The sequence below is a fragment of the Acipenser ruthenus genome, chromosome 6 (genome assembly GCF_902713425.1).
Source record: "Acipenser ruthenus chromosome 6, fAciRut3.2 maternal haplotype, whole genome shotgun sequence".
NCBI lineage: Eukaryota > Metazoa > Chordata > Actinopteri > Acipenseriformes > Acipenseridae > Acipenser > Acipenser ruthenus.
The window spans coordinates 19,151,052-19,168,554 of NC_081194.1; the positions used below are offsets into that span (position 1 = coordinate 19,151,052).

The 17,503-nt window shown below is 36.5% G+C and overlaps 1 protein-coding gene across 1 annotated transcript in view; it reads left to right on the plus strand.

Annotated features, from left to right (window-relative positions):
* The window catches only part of mthfd1l (methylenetetrahydrofolate dehydrogenase (NADP+ dependent) 1 like), a 93,131-nt gene that overhangs the window by 1,152 nt on the left and 74,476 nt on the right, over positions 1-17,503 (plus strand). The window contains exons 2-14 of the mRNA XM_034017271.3: positions 1,609-1,693; positions 2,013-2,063; positions 2,166-2,219; positions 3,256-3,380; positions 4,163-4,254; positions 5,161-5,297; positions 6,684-6,786; positions 8,938-9,020; positions 9,760-9,857; positions 10,576-10,749; positions 15,372-15,508; positions 15,806-15,852; positions 16,435-16,542. Coding sequence (XP_033873162.3) covers positions 1,609-1,693; positions 2,013-2,063; positions 2,166-2,219; positions 3,256-3,380; positions 4,163-4,254; positions 5,161-5,297; positions 6,684-6,786; positions 8,938-9,020; positions 9,760-9,857; positions 10,576-10,749; positions 15,372-15,508; positions 15,806-15,852; positions 16,435-16,542 — 1,294 coding nt within the window. The remainder of the gene's footprint in view (positions 1-1,608; positions 1,694-2,012; positions 2,064-2,165; positions 2,220-3,255; positions 3,381-4,162; positions 4,255-5,160; positions 5,298-6,683; positions 6,787-8,937; positions 9,021-9,759; positions 9,858-10,575; positions 10,750-15,371; positions 15,509-15,805; positions 15,853-16,434; positions 16,543-17,503) is intronic.

Sequence of the window (17,503 nt, forward strand, 5' to 3'; positions counted from 1 at the left end):
GGGGACCATTTTTAACTGCTTCACCCTGATACACTACAGGCAAACTCTGCTTCATTGATAAGTCACTAATTAGATTACAATTAAAAAAAAAAAAAAAAAATATATATATATATATATATATATATATATATATATATATATATATATATATATATATATACTTTTAATATTAATTATAAATTGAATAAAACCTCTTGTTAACAATACATGTTTATTGAGTATCAATCAACAACAATCTGAGTGGGTAATTTAATATAGAATCTGTTGTAATAAAACTAAAACCACTCCAATTTTATATGCAATTATTTGCTTTTCTTTTATGCATTTGATATAAAAAATAATTTAGATTTAATTTTCATTTAGCTTGTTTCCAGAATTCTCTACAAATAAATAAATACATATCATAGTATGTAACATAATAAATACATATCATAGTATGTAACATGAGTACCTAAGGAAAATTATGTGGTGAATCAGTGGCATCTACTAGTTTCACAGCATTTTGTGTCAGTTTATGGCGTAGGTATGGCAGTAAAAATGCCAGTGCCTTGGGTGAAAGGAAAATTCACTTTGTTGGCTTTTGAATCACAGTTGTATAATTCAGTTGTATAGGACAGGGAAGGACAGCTTTTCTTGTGAAATTAACTCATTTTTAATGGTTTCATTTAACACTTGCCGACCAAAACATGAGAATTAGTTGGACAATCTGAATATTTGCACAGTCCTAGAAATTATTTCAGGAAATCATTTCCTAATGACATTCTGTTTCAATGGCCTTAGTCCCTGCAACTTGTAGAGCTTAGTCATTTTAATGCATAAGCAAGGAAATGGCTTGAACTTTAAACTGTTGAGCCAAATGGCCTCCTTTTTGTGAGGTGAATTCTCAAAAAAATGTGAGGTGCTTTTAGGACATGCAACGTACCACCAAGGGCGAGGTAAAGTGCCCAAATTGCACACATTTTCTAGACGCATACATTCTAGTACCTCCTATCATGGTGTTCAGTTCTATACAAAAGCAGGGCGATGAATGGTCACAGCTAGTGGTCTGTGAAGGAATTGTAAATTCTGCCCAGTACATTAACGTTCTCCAAGATGGACTTTTGCCTGTCTATGCCAAGGTTCATCTGTCCAAAGGGCAGTGTTTTGTAAGGAAGATGGTGCCCCAGCTCACACCGCCCATGCAACACAAAGGTGGAAAGAGAGTCAGGGCATCACAACTCTGCCATGGCCTGGCCATTCACTGTCATGAACCCCAATGAGCACGTGTGGGCTATCCTCGACTGATCCCTGTGAAAGCATCCCAGTAAACCCACTTCCAGGGACTCCCTAATACAGGTTCTGTGCCAGGAATGGGCTGCAATCCCGGAGACCAGGATTGCTGATATCATCCACATTGCATTATTACGGTCATATTATGCCATATCATATTAATAGCTAACGGTGTTATTTAGTAAAGTAACAGGAGGATGCCTTTGTGGCCCACAGAGTGAATAAATTGAGTGCACACAAGGCTGAACTATACATTCTGTAGCAAACAGACATTAACCAACAGATTTTCTAAAATATAAGTTCTGACTACCTTTTCGTTGTTGTTTGTTTTGCTTGTAGGGAATCTATCCAGAAGTCAAAAAAAGAGATTGCTGCATTACAGAAAAGCCAACCTGCTTTCAACCCAGTTCTTGCTATTATACAGGTGAGGAATCAGCTGTCTGGCAATAAACTGATGTAAAATGTTAAATCCCACTATTTACATTGTAAATGTAAGAATGTAAGAGTGACATTCGCAAGGACAGATGGGTGGAAATGGTCCTCCATACATCTCCAGGTTCTGATGCTCTCAGTAACATTTGGATTTAAGGGTCTCTCCAAGATGACTGAAGTTGTGAAGGAACACGATTTGACTAGTTTTTGGATTCCCAACAGTATATTTGAAGAGGTGGTGTGAACTGAACTGGCATTGTTTGATATTTTATTTTTTATTCAAACCTGATTTGCTCTTTACTAACCTTTAGGCAGGTGAGGATGATCAAGTGTTGGAAATGAACAAGAAGATTGCTGCTGAGGTTAGTCTTCACTTTCCATTTTAGCATTTTATTGTTTTACTCATGTACCACCATTTACAGTGTGCTGATTTGACAAAAAAAAAAACACAATTTTTTTTACAGATTGGATTAAATGTCATCCATATCTGCCTGCCCAGGGAATGCAGTGAAGATGAGGTATGTTTTTTTTTAAATTAATTTAATGAACTGGAACAACAAATACAAATAACTACTTTAAGTTATTTTGATACATGTCCCTACCTTTCATAAGCATCACATTCTTGAAAGACCTTTTTGTTTTGCTGTTTTATACTTTTGTTTTCCAGACTTTATTTTCACTTTGACTGAAACTGCCACAAAAGAACTCCCTTCAATTGCTGTTTTACACTGTTACACATTTATTTTCTACCCATAAAAACTTGCTGTTTAAAGACCTTCAGTTAAATAACATTTTTCTTTTCTTTTGTTTTTTTATATTTGCTTTTTCGCCATTAAAAATACTGGAGTTAAATAAATACTGGATGGAATGCTTTGAAAATGTGCCCTATAATGTCTTATTTAATACTTATAAATTCTAACTGCAATGCTGTATAAGGCATGGCTGGGTCCTATTACCTGAAGCAGAAGAAGTTATCTTATCGTGTTGTCACAGGGAAACAAAGGACTGCTCTTTGAAATGTGCCATGCTTATCTGTCTTTATGGATGGCCTGGGTATTTAAACAATTTGACTTCATGTTCTGGGTTTCTGTCTGTTCTCCCAAAATGTGCCTCTGATTCTGTTCATTCTTGCCTCTGGTTCAGAAACAGCGCTTGATGTGCTCTGTGAGTGTTACCGAATCTGTCACACGCCCTTATTTGCCTGGAGTCAAGGCAGGGCTGCTTTACTGGTTCTTGTGGTGCAGTGAGTTCATCCACTCAAAACAGCTGCTCTCTATGAGCACTGACCTTTCACCGACTTTTCAAGCTGAAGTGCTAGATAACAGCAGATGGCGCACTCTTAACTTGTAAAAAGGCTGTTTAACAAGAGTTATTCATAGTGTTTTTTCTTAAAGGGGCCATGCCGTTGTTGCATAGCGAGTACAAAATGCGTTTGTGCTTTCATTACTTGTTGTATTTATAGATTTAAAAACGTTTACTGGAACTTTTTTTCTTTTCTTCTACAGCTATGAAGGAAAATGTTGCATTGCTAATTTAGTTATTTTAACTCTCCAGGTTGTGGAGGAGATCCTGAAATTAAACGAAGATTCTAAAGTCCATGGACTTGTTCTGCATCTTCCAGCAGCTACACAAACAAGCAAAGTACTGAACACTGTCAAACTGGAGAAGGATATAGATGGGTGAGCTGAAGGCTTCTAGCTGTAGTTTCTGACTGGTGGGGGAACATCTTGGTTTTTTGTCTCTTTAAGCTAATATTGTGCTGAAATTGATTTAGGATTTACTGATATGGGCCTCATCTTAAATACTTCAATCAGCATTGTTTTGGTGACCTTATCTTACAGTTATGGCCTCTGACTAAAGGCTTCCCGGAATATTTAACTGTATTTTGCACGTACTGTACGTTTTTTGTAAGAGGTTATTACAATAGTGTTATTTATAATATATATTTTATTGTAGCAAAGTTTATTATCAGCATTAAAGGGGTTCATTTTTTCTTTGTTAGAATTGCTACTGGCAGCTATTGTAGAGTTCATATACAGTAACCACTGTTATTTAAAGGAGTACTAAACAACACTTTAAAATCTATTTTTGTAGCTCTTATTAACTTTATAAATGTTAATACCGGCCCCCTTTCATTGTGTTCTAATGTGATTCGATTTGAGTTGTTCACTCTTTCCTACTGCAAAAGTAACTGATGAATGAATCGAAACCATTAAATACAGCATGACACCTGGTGGTTGAAATGTATAATTGCACTTTTATGACGTGTATCATGTTATATATCAGCCTCACAGCAAATGCATCCTGTATCATTGCATGCCACCCAGCTTTTTGAATCATATTATTATTATATTATAAATTACACTTCTGAAACTGGAGTAAATAGTTTAATGACAGTTTGTTCAAAAATACCATAGGGGTTAATCAGTTGCTTAACCTTCCCAAACCTTTCTTTTTGCAGAGTATCTGATATAAATGTGGGGAGGCTTATCCAAGGGGATGTCAGTGAGGGCTTTGTTCCTCCTTTAGCCAGAGCAGTAATTGAGCTACTTGGTAAGTCCCGAGTTTTCAATTTTGAGTAATTTTAAACATTTGTTCATTAGCATTAACCCTCATTGTTGTCGGAGCCTCTTACCCAGTTTTGAATACAATCCAAATTATTTCCCAGGGCCTTGACAAGAGTGGATCATGATAATACAGTAACATACTGATGCTGACAATAGAAAGATGAGACTTCTCTTTATTACTAAAAAAAACTGCTGTTTAGCATTATTATTTTACAGTTTTTAGGTGCAGTACTTTGATTATAATGTGTATCTAGAATTATGATGTGCTTCCATTTCATTACACCTGTTGAAAAACAGAAATCACAATGAAAGACAATAATCTGTACCATGTACCTTGTTTCACAATTCAATATTTCACTAATTCAGTTCAGCCATGTGCTGTGCTTTTCCGTGTCACTTCCTTCATTGTTTCACAATATTTTGAAGCATAAAACCCAACAAAATGTGTCATATTTTACCAAAGAAGTATCTTAGGACTGTGTGCTAGCAACATAGACAACCTTGGATAATTTATATTTAGCATTGTGCCAACTCCATAATAATTAAAGCGCTACATAAAAATTAAAATAAATTCTGCTTATCATATGATATGCTATAGACCAGTATAGGTTAGTCTCTTTGTCAAATGTATTGATGAACTTGCTTGTCGTGGTTTATATGTTTAAATTTTTTTTCCCCTAAAGTTCTGCTGTAGAAACGTATTCATGTTTTTATAGTGTACTGTACACACGACATGTGATTAATTGGCTAAATATTTTTTAAAATCAATAATTGTGAGCTAAACAGTTAGTTGTAATACACCTCATCAAAGTGATACAGGTACTTTAGGATAAAGAGGGAGATGCATGTTAGTAAAACAAATAAAAGAATGCAAGCTGTGACTTTCTTGCAGATAAGTCCTTAGAAGGAAAGACGGTTCTAATCATAGGGGAGAATGGACCGATTGAAGCTGCTCTGCAGTGCCTAATTCAAAGGAAAGGTGGGGTGGCTATGAGCTGTGTTTGGAACTCCAACAACCTGCAAAAACAGGTATTTTTGTCTCCCTTATTTGATTAATCATGCATTACTTTAAACACACAATCATAAGATCTTCAATAATAATAAACAGACAGTTAAGGTTGACAAACGTTTCATCAAAGTCTTACAATGTCTTAGTAACTCCTTTTGAGGAGTCACTTCACAGGAGATGTATATTTTTTTGGCAGTATCCTCTTGATACCCTAGGTGTCTATTGCATTCATATTGTGTTTCATATTACAAAGGCCTCTCCTGTTATTACCCTGCATCATTCAAGTCATTCCGTGTCTAAACTAGGTCTGGTTGGTGTGTTTAATGCTCTGTCCTCACTATACCACAAGATGGCAGCAGAGTGCAACACATATGATGAGTACAATTAACTAATTTTGCTTCATAGTCAAATGACTGCTGAATAATGTTACGTTAATATATTGAATTACATATCGCTTTGTAGTTTTCCATATACTTAACAAAAAACGGACAAAAATTGAAAAATGTGACATTTCGAAATCTCTCGATTTGCTTGCAGACAGAGATTTCCAGATCTTCGTGTGCTATGCTGACACAGATACAGAAGTTTGTCACATTGAACCAATTCCATTTAAATTCTTTGCTTGCGAAAGGTCTGTCTTAGCACAAGTGTAAACTAACGGGAATGCTCGTCTTCTGGCTTTTATGATCCTGAGCTAAATAATGATGAACATAACGCAGGAAAAGCTTTTGAGGCTGGAATATGTTGAGTGGACCCCTTGAGAATAGATGTATATGACACTTCTGTTTGTGTATTATAAACCTTACTCAGCTGTCTGGCGTGGATCTTCTACAAATTCAAACTAGGAAAGAGCAAGAAGACCTCTTGCATTTCTAAACTTTGAAACAGATTGATGCAGGAAGGAGAACATTGTGTAGCAGTGAACTGCCATCACTAAACTGTATGCATTCTCGGCAAGTCTTGCATCACTTTGCTCAAGTACTGTATTATCCCATGATGCATGAGTTTAACAATGTATTTGTTTTGCAGTCATGGCAATAATGGTATAATTTCCTGTCTTAAAAAAAGGAATACACTTGCATACACGGTCTAACTTGCTAGTGATCAATCTTTAAAGATTAGCAGGGTTTTGAACCAAAAATTGCTTTCAAGTAATTAACAAGTAATTTAGTATGACAAATTATTTGTTAATTACTAGATAATTACTTTAAGGCAATATTTTTGTGCAAAAACACCACTAATCTTTAAAGATTGATCATGGATTTAACTAGCAATGTATTTATTTGTTGTTCACACACAAACACACACACACATAATAAAGTTTCAGTTACATTTGAAACCAACACATCATATTATTGTGAGTATTTTATCTTGATTTTTTTGCTGTTGCATTTAACGTTTACCAGGCTGATATTGTAGTTCTGACCAATGGAAAACCAGGAGAGATTCCACCCAACTGCTTGAGTCCTGGAACAACTGTCATAAACTGTGCTGCTGCTGTTGTGTCAGGTAATCCATAGGTTTGAGTCATCATTAGTCCATGAACTTGATTGTATGATTATGGAGGGGGGCAAAGCTAATGAAGCAAGGTTACGGTGAGACAGCAGGTTAATGCACTGGCAGTTAAATGTCAAATCCAGCTTTGTTTTTGCTTGGTAAAAAATATTAAAGTTTTAGTTCTTTTCTTATCTTTGCAATTTTCTTTGTGTGAAGTTAACCTTTTCTCATTTATCAGCGCTTCAACAGAAACTATTGCACAACTCAGTAATGCTGGACCATACAGCCAAGATAAATACTTTTTTTTTTTTTTTAGAAAAGGGACCATTTCACAAAAGAATGGCCAAGGGTGTTCTGAAAGAATATAATTGTAACCTTCAGCCAAATATATAATGTTGCCAAGACTCCCACTAAGGTTACAGTGAATAACAAGTTTGCTTTTGATTTAGACAAATTTAAATTAAATTGATTCCAGAAAACATTTCTGTGTTTTCACTTAAGTTCTCGCAAATGTCTTTTGAAAGTAAGACTGTGGTTGTAACAGGTTAGTGATGTTTCCTGGGAAGATAAAGGCCTTTGTGGAAGCTACCTACTTACACTTTGTGTAGTTGCTCATGTACTACTTTCTAAATTACCATGACTGAAAATTACCAGGTGGACCTGTTTTTAAAGCCATTTTAAGCTTGTGTTCAAACTTCTTATAATTGTCTTTCTGAATAATTGACCAAGTTTTTGTTTGATTGTCCCTGCTGGGGAGCATACCTTTGCGATGGTACTATTGTGGAGGCAACAGTTTCAGAGGGAGACATAGGAAAGCAACAGCAGGCTGTGTGGTCTGGTGGTTAAATAAAAGGGCTTGTAACCAGGAGGTCCCTGGTTCAATTCCCAGCTCAGCCACTGATTCACTGTGTGACCTTGAGCAAGTCACTTAACCTCCTTGTGCTCCGTCTTTCGGGTTGATTTAAATTCAGCACTTTTCACAATATATCCGAGTATCTTGTTGGCCTTTTTTATAGCTTCCCCACATTGTCTAGATGAAGACATTTCTTCTTTTTTTTTTTTTTATAAATTTGTAGTCGTTGCCAATTATTTTTTATTATTTTCTCCCAATTTGGAATGGCCAATTATTTTATTATTCTCAGCTCACCACTACCACCCCTGCGCTGGACATTTCTGAGTCAACATAAACTCCTAGGTCTTTTTCATAGATTCCTTCTTCAATTTCAGTATCTCCCATATGATATTTATAATGCACATTTTTATTGCCTGTGTGCAGTACCTTGCACTTTTCTCTATTAAATGTAATTTGCCATGTGTCTGCCCAGTTCTGAATGCTGTCTAGATCATTTTGAATGATTTTTGCTGCTGCAACAGTGTTTGCCACTCCTCCTATTTTTGTGTCGTCTGCAAATTTAACAAGTTTGCTTACTATATCAGAATCTGAATCATTAATGTAGATTGGGAATAGCAGAGGACTCAATACTGATACACACCCTAATCCATGTGCATGCATTTTCTTGAATCCCTACTGTGTTCAGTTTGAGGATTAATCTTTTATGCTGGACTTTGTCAAAAGCTTTCTGGAAATCTAAATAAACCATGTCATATGTTTTGAAATTATCCATTGTCGATGTTGCATCCTCAAAAAAATCAAGCAGGTTAGTTAGACACAATCTTCTTTTCCTAAAACCATGCTGACTGTCTCCCTGGATACTGTTACCATAGAGGTCATTTTCCATTTTGGATCTTATTATAGTTTCCATAAGTTTACATATAATAGAAGTCAGGCTTATTGGTCTGTAGTTACCTGGTTCGGTTTTGTCTCCCTTTTTGTTAGCTTGACTGCTTTTAATTGGAGGATCCTCAAATTGATTAAAAGCTTGACATGATGTTACATGAAGCACATTTTAACTTAAGTAGAAGAAAGTTAACAGAAACCTGATACTTGTATTTATATCAGGGAAAGCAAGTATTAAATGAGATTTTATCAGATTGATTTGGAAATCGGCCATCCTTTTAGCAAACTACAGTATGTTAAGATTGCAACAACGGCTCCCTGTCATCGAATATCAGAAAATGATAAATGTTGAGACTAATAGAAAAATAGCCTCAGTTGAAAGCTAAGTAAATGTTATCTTTTTAATCTAAATTGTTTAATTTCAGAGGGACTGAATAGTCAGCACAGAGATGTGGAGAGCATGGTAGAGATGGGGGTTGGAACCCTGGCAGCAGCTCTGAGGATGGAGGTTGGTCTGCTTCCATTGCCTAATATGTTTCTATATGGACGTGCATTGTCCACCTCTCAGACTACAGTTGTTCCGGGCAGGAAGATATCTTAAGAATGTTCTTCTTGTTTAGATTCTCTTTGAATATCATTTTCAGTATCAGTCATCACACTGTGGTGACTTTTTAATACTCAGAACATCACAGTAGCCACATAAGGGTTCTTCTCTCTAAGTACAGCAGGTACACAAGTGTAACCATTAATCTGTCCCCTGCAACACTCTGTAAGAAAAAAAACCACAGACAACAAATGTAGTAATCAACTTGAGGCAGAGTGTTGCAGGGGATGGATTAATGGTTACACTCTTGCTTAGAGAGAAGAAATGTTTGAGAGTTCTGTAGAGGCCACAGGCGTCCTTAAGACTTTAAAAGTCAATGTGATGTGGTGACAAACAGAGAAGTAAATCTAAACAAGAATAATACATTAGTAAAAAATAAAAAAAACAATATTTCAGTCCTGTACCAAGTTACTCTTTAAAGAGCTGGTATAGTTGGAGTTTGATGATATTATTTGTTAAGAGTGAATTGTGCAATTAGGTATACCCCTGTCTTTTTAACACTGAATTACAGGTCATTTATTTTCATTGAAATAGTACAAAAACTATATAGCAAAACTCCTGTAAATCCTTGAGTCTCCAGTGAAACATTGGTGGATGCTTTAACTGTGGGTTTTTGTAGCTCTTACTCTACGTTTCTTCACAGAATGTTGTTGAAAGCAGCAGAAGGTGGGTTGAGCGACAGCAGTATAAACAGTGGAATCTCAGAAGCCTGAAACTCCAGCCTCTCTCACCTGTGCCCAGGTAAGGATCCAAGGAGAATTTCTGTTTAAATTCACAGCAGGTAGCTAATATTCTTCTCATGATTTGCCCTTGTATCAGCTATATACCTATATACCTCATCTTGGAAAATGCTTATTTATGTAATTCATCCAATTATAGTGCTGGTAACCTTTTTGTTCATTGTACTTTCACACAAATTTAGTTATTTGCATCCTAAAAGTGATTTTATTTATATATATATATATATATATATATATATATATATATATATATATAATATATCTGTGTGTGTGTGTGTGTGTGTGTATATATATATATATATATATATATATATATATATATATATATATATATATATATATGAGTAAAGTGGATTCCTGAAACTTAGATTATTTCATATATTCCGCTTTTTTGCATAGCTAGACATGAGGCTGTTGCATTCATCAGCGTAGTAATACAGACTACTATTGTTTCCTCTATTAGAATCGCTGTAGGTGTAAATATCACACATCATTATAATGTAAAATGACGGTCAGGCCATTTAGAAGTCGGTTAGATTGAAGCTGTACATTTATAAGAGATTCACTAATATACTGGCTTAGTTTGTGGGCAGTATTCCTTTAAACTCAGAAGTTGGCTGTTGGACACAGTACCTTGCACTGTTTGTGACTCAAGTACTTCATTTAGGGAGGTACCACCTAGACATATTTTAATCTCCTGCTTTCCCTATTTTTATTAGTGACATTGAGATTTCCCGAGGCCAGGTTCCAAAGCCAGTTGACCTGCTTGCCAAGGAGATTGGATTGCTTGCAGATGAAATTGAAGTCTATGGAAAAGCAAAAGCCAAAGTAAGATTATCTCTCCTGGAGAGGTTAAAAGAACAGCCAGATGGGAAATATGTCCTGGTTGCTGGGTAAGAATATATTGCCATTGTTATCTATCTTTTCATGTTTCTCTTCCATTGTTTTATTTTGCTAATAAATAAAAATATGTACATTTTTAAGTGGGATTAAGGAACAATTTCATGCTGATGCTGAAAGTATTGCTATGCATTCCCAAATTCAAACCTGCTGTGACTTGTAATACAAAGAGGAAACTGGGTCTCTATGGAAGCTGTAAAACAAGTTAACCCAATGCCAGATTCCTGTTGTTATCTATGCTGTCTGAAGAAGAACCTGGCTTGTTAGAAGTTTTGTCATTGTCATGTTCTGTATGCAAGGTACGCAAGAAATTGACACAGATATATTTGTAAGAAATTCAATTTTTTTTTATAACAAGCATGGAAGAAGCAAAGCAGTACTATGAATGTATAGAACTTGTCTGTTTTCCTAATCATTTTCCTAATTTCCTAAAAACAGCATATCATAGTTTTAACTTCATGCAGTAAGTTTATTTTAGTATTTCTAAATTCAGAACTGTTGGGTGTTTCATAGTTATTATTGATAATATTTAACTCCTCTTGAACTAAGTGAGTGACAAGTAGGAAATATCCAGTTTTTAAATCTGTATTAGCGGTACTGTGTGTAAAAACCCATTACATTTGTTTAACTCTCAATAGAGAAAATGACAAGCAGTACAATACGTTACATTTTTATGTAGCATATTCTGCTACAATACAAAGCTAAAACAGATAAGGAAAAGCAATTGCGAGGAGTAAGTAATAAACAGACTCATTGGTGATACGCCGCTCAGGCGTTCAGATTTAATTTTCAACACAGGTGATGACACTAGGGTACCAGCAATGGTAGGCCTAGTGTCACATTTAATAAAGAATCCAAAACAAAGCAAAAAATAAGTTTGCCACACAAACTGACAAGCACTAGTCCCACTAAAAGGAACGTCCCGCTCCATGAACCTACTACTCTACGGTAACCCTCTCTATAGTGGTTTGGGATCCACGTCCCCTAAGCTGTCCTACTTCTGTTCTGTTGCTTCCGAAGTCCTGGCCTCCCAGCGACTCATGGCCGTCGCCTTCACAGGCACCGTCTTGCAATTCAAGGGTTTTGTAGTAGGAGCTCCTGCTGAGCAGCTGTGGTGCAGCCGCGTTTTGAGCTCTGCGCAGCATTCCCGGGCACGCCCCCTAGCCAATCCAGACCTCCCGATCAGCTTTGTGTAGGGCGAGCCTCCCGCTCATCTGGTCACTTACCAATGCATCTCCGGCTGCGCGTCGCAACTGATTACCCCCAGGCGCACACACACTCCACGAACCAGCGACAGGGCTCCCTGTGACAGTGAGTTTAATTGCTGAAATAGGTTTTCTTGGCTTTTAAGAACTTTGGCTCATATTAACTGCTTTTCAGTTATCTGTACGTTGACACTGGAGCCCTGTTATACAATACACATTATTTTCCTGGGAACAATCATACCTATTGTAAATCTGAGTTAACACAACTTTAATAAAAAAACAACATTCTTGAGTTACAAGTGACCTTGGAGATTCCCATCAGTTTCAAACAAAGAAGGTCTTGTTGTTTTGCAGATACACATTGCAGGGCAAAGAACAGAAGTGTTTTCCTTTAGCTTTCAACTCTCACAGCTTTGTTGCTGCTGTTATGGAAACTTTGAATACTGGGATTTCACTGTTTGCACTCTGCAGGCATGTAAATCACGACTCTTAACTATATTAAAGTAGGGAACAAAATAGTTCCATACATTTTCTCCGCCATGCACATCCATTCACGTTATAGGTCAGTAATAATGCTGCCAGTCTGCGGCTTTTGGGGCATTATACATAACATACAGGTTAGTATAGCATTTCTATTAAAATATGTATCTCATCCCTTATCAAAATTACATAAAACTTAGTCATTATTATTGTATACTATTCTGTACATACTGTTGATATATGTCCTGGTTATTAACTTTTTCATTATACTGATAGCTCTAATTTTGAATTTACTGTCGTGTTGTAATGATTTAAACAATGGTGGTATTTAGATCCGCTACTGGTGAGATCAGTTGAATAAACCACAGAATGGAAAACAAGAGTCAATATATTTGTTAAATTATGTTGCAGTTCCACTGTAAATCAAAAAATCTACACAACCCAATTTATTTTCACGTCTGTGTCACTGTTGTCTCGCTAGAGTGGTAATTGACAGTTTTTGTGAACAATATCAACAACTGTTTTTGGTCATGTGACTATATATATATGTATATATAATTTTAGCTCTTTGAGCTAATATATATATATATATATATATATATATATATATATATATATATATAAAATATAAAATATAAAATATAAAATAATATAATATAATATAATATATTACTTTTAATTAGCCCTTTGAACCTATAGGGTGGGATTTCAAATAGGCAGGTTCTATAATTACAAGCAGATTACAAATGGTGATCGCATATGATGGTATTTGTTAACAAAATATTTACATGTTAAGAAAACACCCAGGTGGCACTGAGAAGGAAAGTAAATGTCAAGTTTGGTTTCCTTTTCATGGTGATAACTACATTGAATATAAATAACACTTGTGTAGTTGTGCAAATATGTTTCATTATGGCATATAGTGTTGTCTTACACTTTAACATGTGTATGAACGTGTCCTGATTTAAATTTGAAAGGAATTACTGGGTTCAGTTCATAGGGATGCGCACCAGTAATTATTCTCCCCTTTTTATTCTTGTTGCTACTAGTTCCTTCGTGGCACTTGGTTTTGAAGATGAAGTTAAGTAAATTATGGCATCACTATCCATAAAGTTGCTTTAAAAAATACCAAATGATGGTAACTGTGTGCAATTATTTATTGCCAACATCAAATTCCCTTGAACATTTATGTCTGTCAGAATTGTTGACCATTTGGTTATTTGGTACTTTTTAAAAGCTGCTAGAGGGCTAGCGGCAACATAATTGCAATTGTTTATCTTAGGGTAAGAAACTGTATGGAAAAATAACCCTGAGATAACTAGTCATTGTTTTGTGTCTTGTACTGAAAAAGTAATAGTTATATGTAACATTTATACTGTCCGAGGTTCGGAGTACAGCTGTCACTAGCCTATGGTAGATGCATTCCAAAGCTAGGTGGACATTACTGTTAGAAATTTGTATTTTAAGCAGCCTGAAGAGATACTGTATAGAATATACACTAAAACTTTTTTTTTCTGTTCATAATCGTTTTATCTAGGGGTGCACCTATAATCGGTAGCCTATCGGCATGGCACTGATAAAGGAAGAAAACACAATCGCGGTCGGCAGTTTTTGTTATTTTAGCCGATGCTGTACACCGATATTCATGCTTGAATTTCTTCCAGCACAGAATGTAATGTTTGGTCAGGTGCGCTTACTATACTAATGATGCAAGATCACTGAGAAAATCATTTTCCTTGCAGTGCTGTGTAACATGTGATCAACCTGCAGTAAATATGTCTCAAAAGAGCAGTGTTTGTATCTTTTTTAATATCTGGAAACAACAATAGGATAGCCGAGTTGTGTGCATACTTGATGCTACATTAAATCAAACGATGAATGTGAGTAGAATATTATTCTGATGCTTTAAAAAACAAAAAACAAACAAAAAAAAAAGCTCTTTGAATATTTAAGACTCTGGAGTATTTGCCTGCCCCGTGCTGCTCAACACTCTCCGCATTTGAACATCAAAACAAGTCCTTTTAGCTAGCGCAGCAACTGCCGGTCCATTACATTATTATTATTATTATTATTATTATTATTATTATTATTATTATTATTATTATTATTATTATTATTATAATACAATGTACTTCAAAATAGCCTTTTGTAATTTGTGTTTATTTTGCTTAATCTGCATTGGTTGCGGGTGTATTCGGCAGCATTATTCTTTGTATTCATTTTCTGAAGTAAATGCAGCAACTAGACAATATCTGTTCATTTTTTAACATTTATAATTATAAAACAGTTTAAATGTAGACCCTATGTCTTGTTCTAGTAATTTACAATAGCTTACCTGTGCTATCTATTGTTATCGGTTTCCAATTGGTATCAGACAATATGGGTAGATAACTATCAGCTATCGGTATCGGCCAAGAAAATCTTTAGTGGCACATTCCTAGTTTTATCATCATCAGTGGTGATTACCGCAACTCATCAGTGAGTAATGGTTGTTGTGTTGAACATTAATACTTAATTGTAGAGCTGAGAGGGGAAGTTTTATTTTGCGACCTCCAGCTACATAAATGAACTGTTATAGGTTGCAAAATGCAAATATAGACTGCTTTGGAATCTTGGAGCAATCTTATAACATGTGCATACAATAATTAGGATCAAGTGTTTGACATATTTTTGAGTCAGATGATACCAATTGAATCGTGAATTTGTTTCAGTTGACCAACAACATTGTTAGAGCAACAGTCATGTGAATGAAGCGTAAGCCTTGGGGTTGTTTTCCCTGTAGGCTGTATCATTTAATTGTACTGTAAAATACATTCTGCTTGTGAGATGTTACTTCATCCTTTCTTTTTGTCTGCTTTTTCTAAACCAACTACAAATCTAAAATGTGGACAATTTATTTAATCTTTTAATTCCTTGTTTTGTTTTTAAAGTATAACACCAACACCACTTGGGGAAGGCAAAAGCACAGTGACTATAGGCCTGGTTCAAGCCCTTACTGCCCATCTTCAGGTCAATTCCTTTGCTTGCCTGAGACAGCCTTCACAAGGACCCACCTTCGGAGTTAAAGGTAATGAGTGTGCAAAGAAAGAGGCCCCAAAATGGGCAGACACAAGCATCATACAACATCAAGCAATCAGACTAACTGGACGGGTGATCCCGGTTAATTAACGATTTGGTTTATAGATTTCCGGAGACTCAAGGATGTATTGCATTGGCTGATTGTACTTCCTAGGCTTTTAAGGCAATGCATGATTCTGGTAGTGGACCACTGTCTACAAGCCTTGTGTATTTGGAGGTTCCTTCGCTGAACCCTTTTTTGCGCACCCCTTTGATCCAAATGTTGTACTTGTTTTTCTTGCTCCAGGCGGTGCTGCGGGAGGTGGTTATGCTCAAGTCATTCCCATGGAGGAGGTAAGCAAGTCCTGATGACAATCATAAGACCTGAGTCAGCTAGACTCTGCAATTCCAAAACAAGCTCACGCCTGACCCCGTTTAACATAATATTTTTCATGAGGAAGTTATTGCTTGGAAAGACTTTAGCTGCAGGGAATTGAAATATGTCATGTAATGTACAGCCCATTTTTGTTCTTGGTCTGTGTGAGACGGTGCTCTGTTGTAAAATGGCATTACTCTGCTGAAAAAATGTTCAGTGCATGTTTCGCTTCCCCCTTCAAACTTACGATTTCAATATTATATTTTAAAATAAATACTGACTGTAAATCGTAAGAACAGATACACTCTTTAGTCTTAAGACTGAGTAAATCAAATTTTATTTAAAAGCCTATATTTACTGAAAATGGTCTCTGCAATGGGTAGTGCCCACAAGAAGTTGTTCACATGAGCATTCTGTAAGTTATTTGCACACAGTTTTATGCTTTATCTTGGTCCTGTGCAGTTACAAAAGAAGGTGCATCCCAGATGTATTCTTTTTTTGGTTTTCCATTTTTAATGGATTTTTTTTATTAAACAAATGGTTTTCTTATTTTTTTTTAGTTCAACCTTCACTTGACAGGAGACATTCATGCCATTACTGCTGCAAATAACCTGCTCGCTGCAGCAATTGATGCCAGGATCCTTCATGAATCTACCCAGTCAGACAAGGTTGGGCCTGCTACACTCATATATACCGTATTCCTTTGAATTTAAGACACCCTTGAAGTTAAGATGCAGCCCAAATTTACCACACTCAATTTGAGGAAAAAATAAAACATCAAATGAATTTGCATTTACAAAGATACAACCTCAATTACGCTGTTGTATCGTACAAAACTGACACACAACAGTGTTGTTGTAGATTAACCACGGAGCTTGTTAATTGTGCTGCACACTGTATAATACTTAAGATGGCGTCTCTGTTTTACACACACCACCACTCACTTACAGCATCACACACAACAGCAAGCACGACACAACACTCCACGGCATCAGGCAACATGTAACCCAGCAACCACAACAGCATTGAACATTGCTTGGCATGTCGAAAAACACAGGGTCTGATCAGCATTTCCGGTCTGTCCAAGCTGGTACTGTTTGTTACAAATGCTGAAATTGTAAACGTTTCTCTTGCAATTCCTCAGGAAGCTTGGTTTGTTTTTTCTCAGCCACGTTGCTGCTCGTGTATTCCGGCAGACGCCTTTGTTGGTGATTTTAATACACAGATCACTATAATGTACATGAATTAAGACGCAGGCTATTTTTGAGAAGCAAAAAAGGGTTAAAAAAAGCATGTCTTGCTCCCGAGTGGCGCATCCAGTAAAAGCACTTGCGTGGAGTGCAGGATGTGCCCTATAGTCTGGACGCCTTTGCCGACCGTGGACGGGAGCTCCCAGGGGGCGGCGCTCAATTGGCTGAGCGTCGCCTGGGGGGGAGGGAGGGTTAGGTCAGCCAGGGTGTCCTCGGCTCACTGCGCACCAGCGACCCCTGTAGTCTGGCCGGGCGCCTGCGGGCTTGCCTGTAAGCTGCCTGAGAGCTGCGTTGTCCTCCGATGCTGTAGCTCTTGGGTGGCTGCATGGTGAGTCCGCAGTGTGAACAAAAGCGGTCGGCTGACGGCACACGCTTCAGA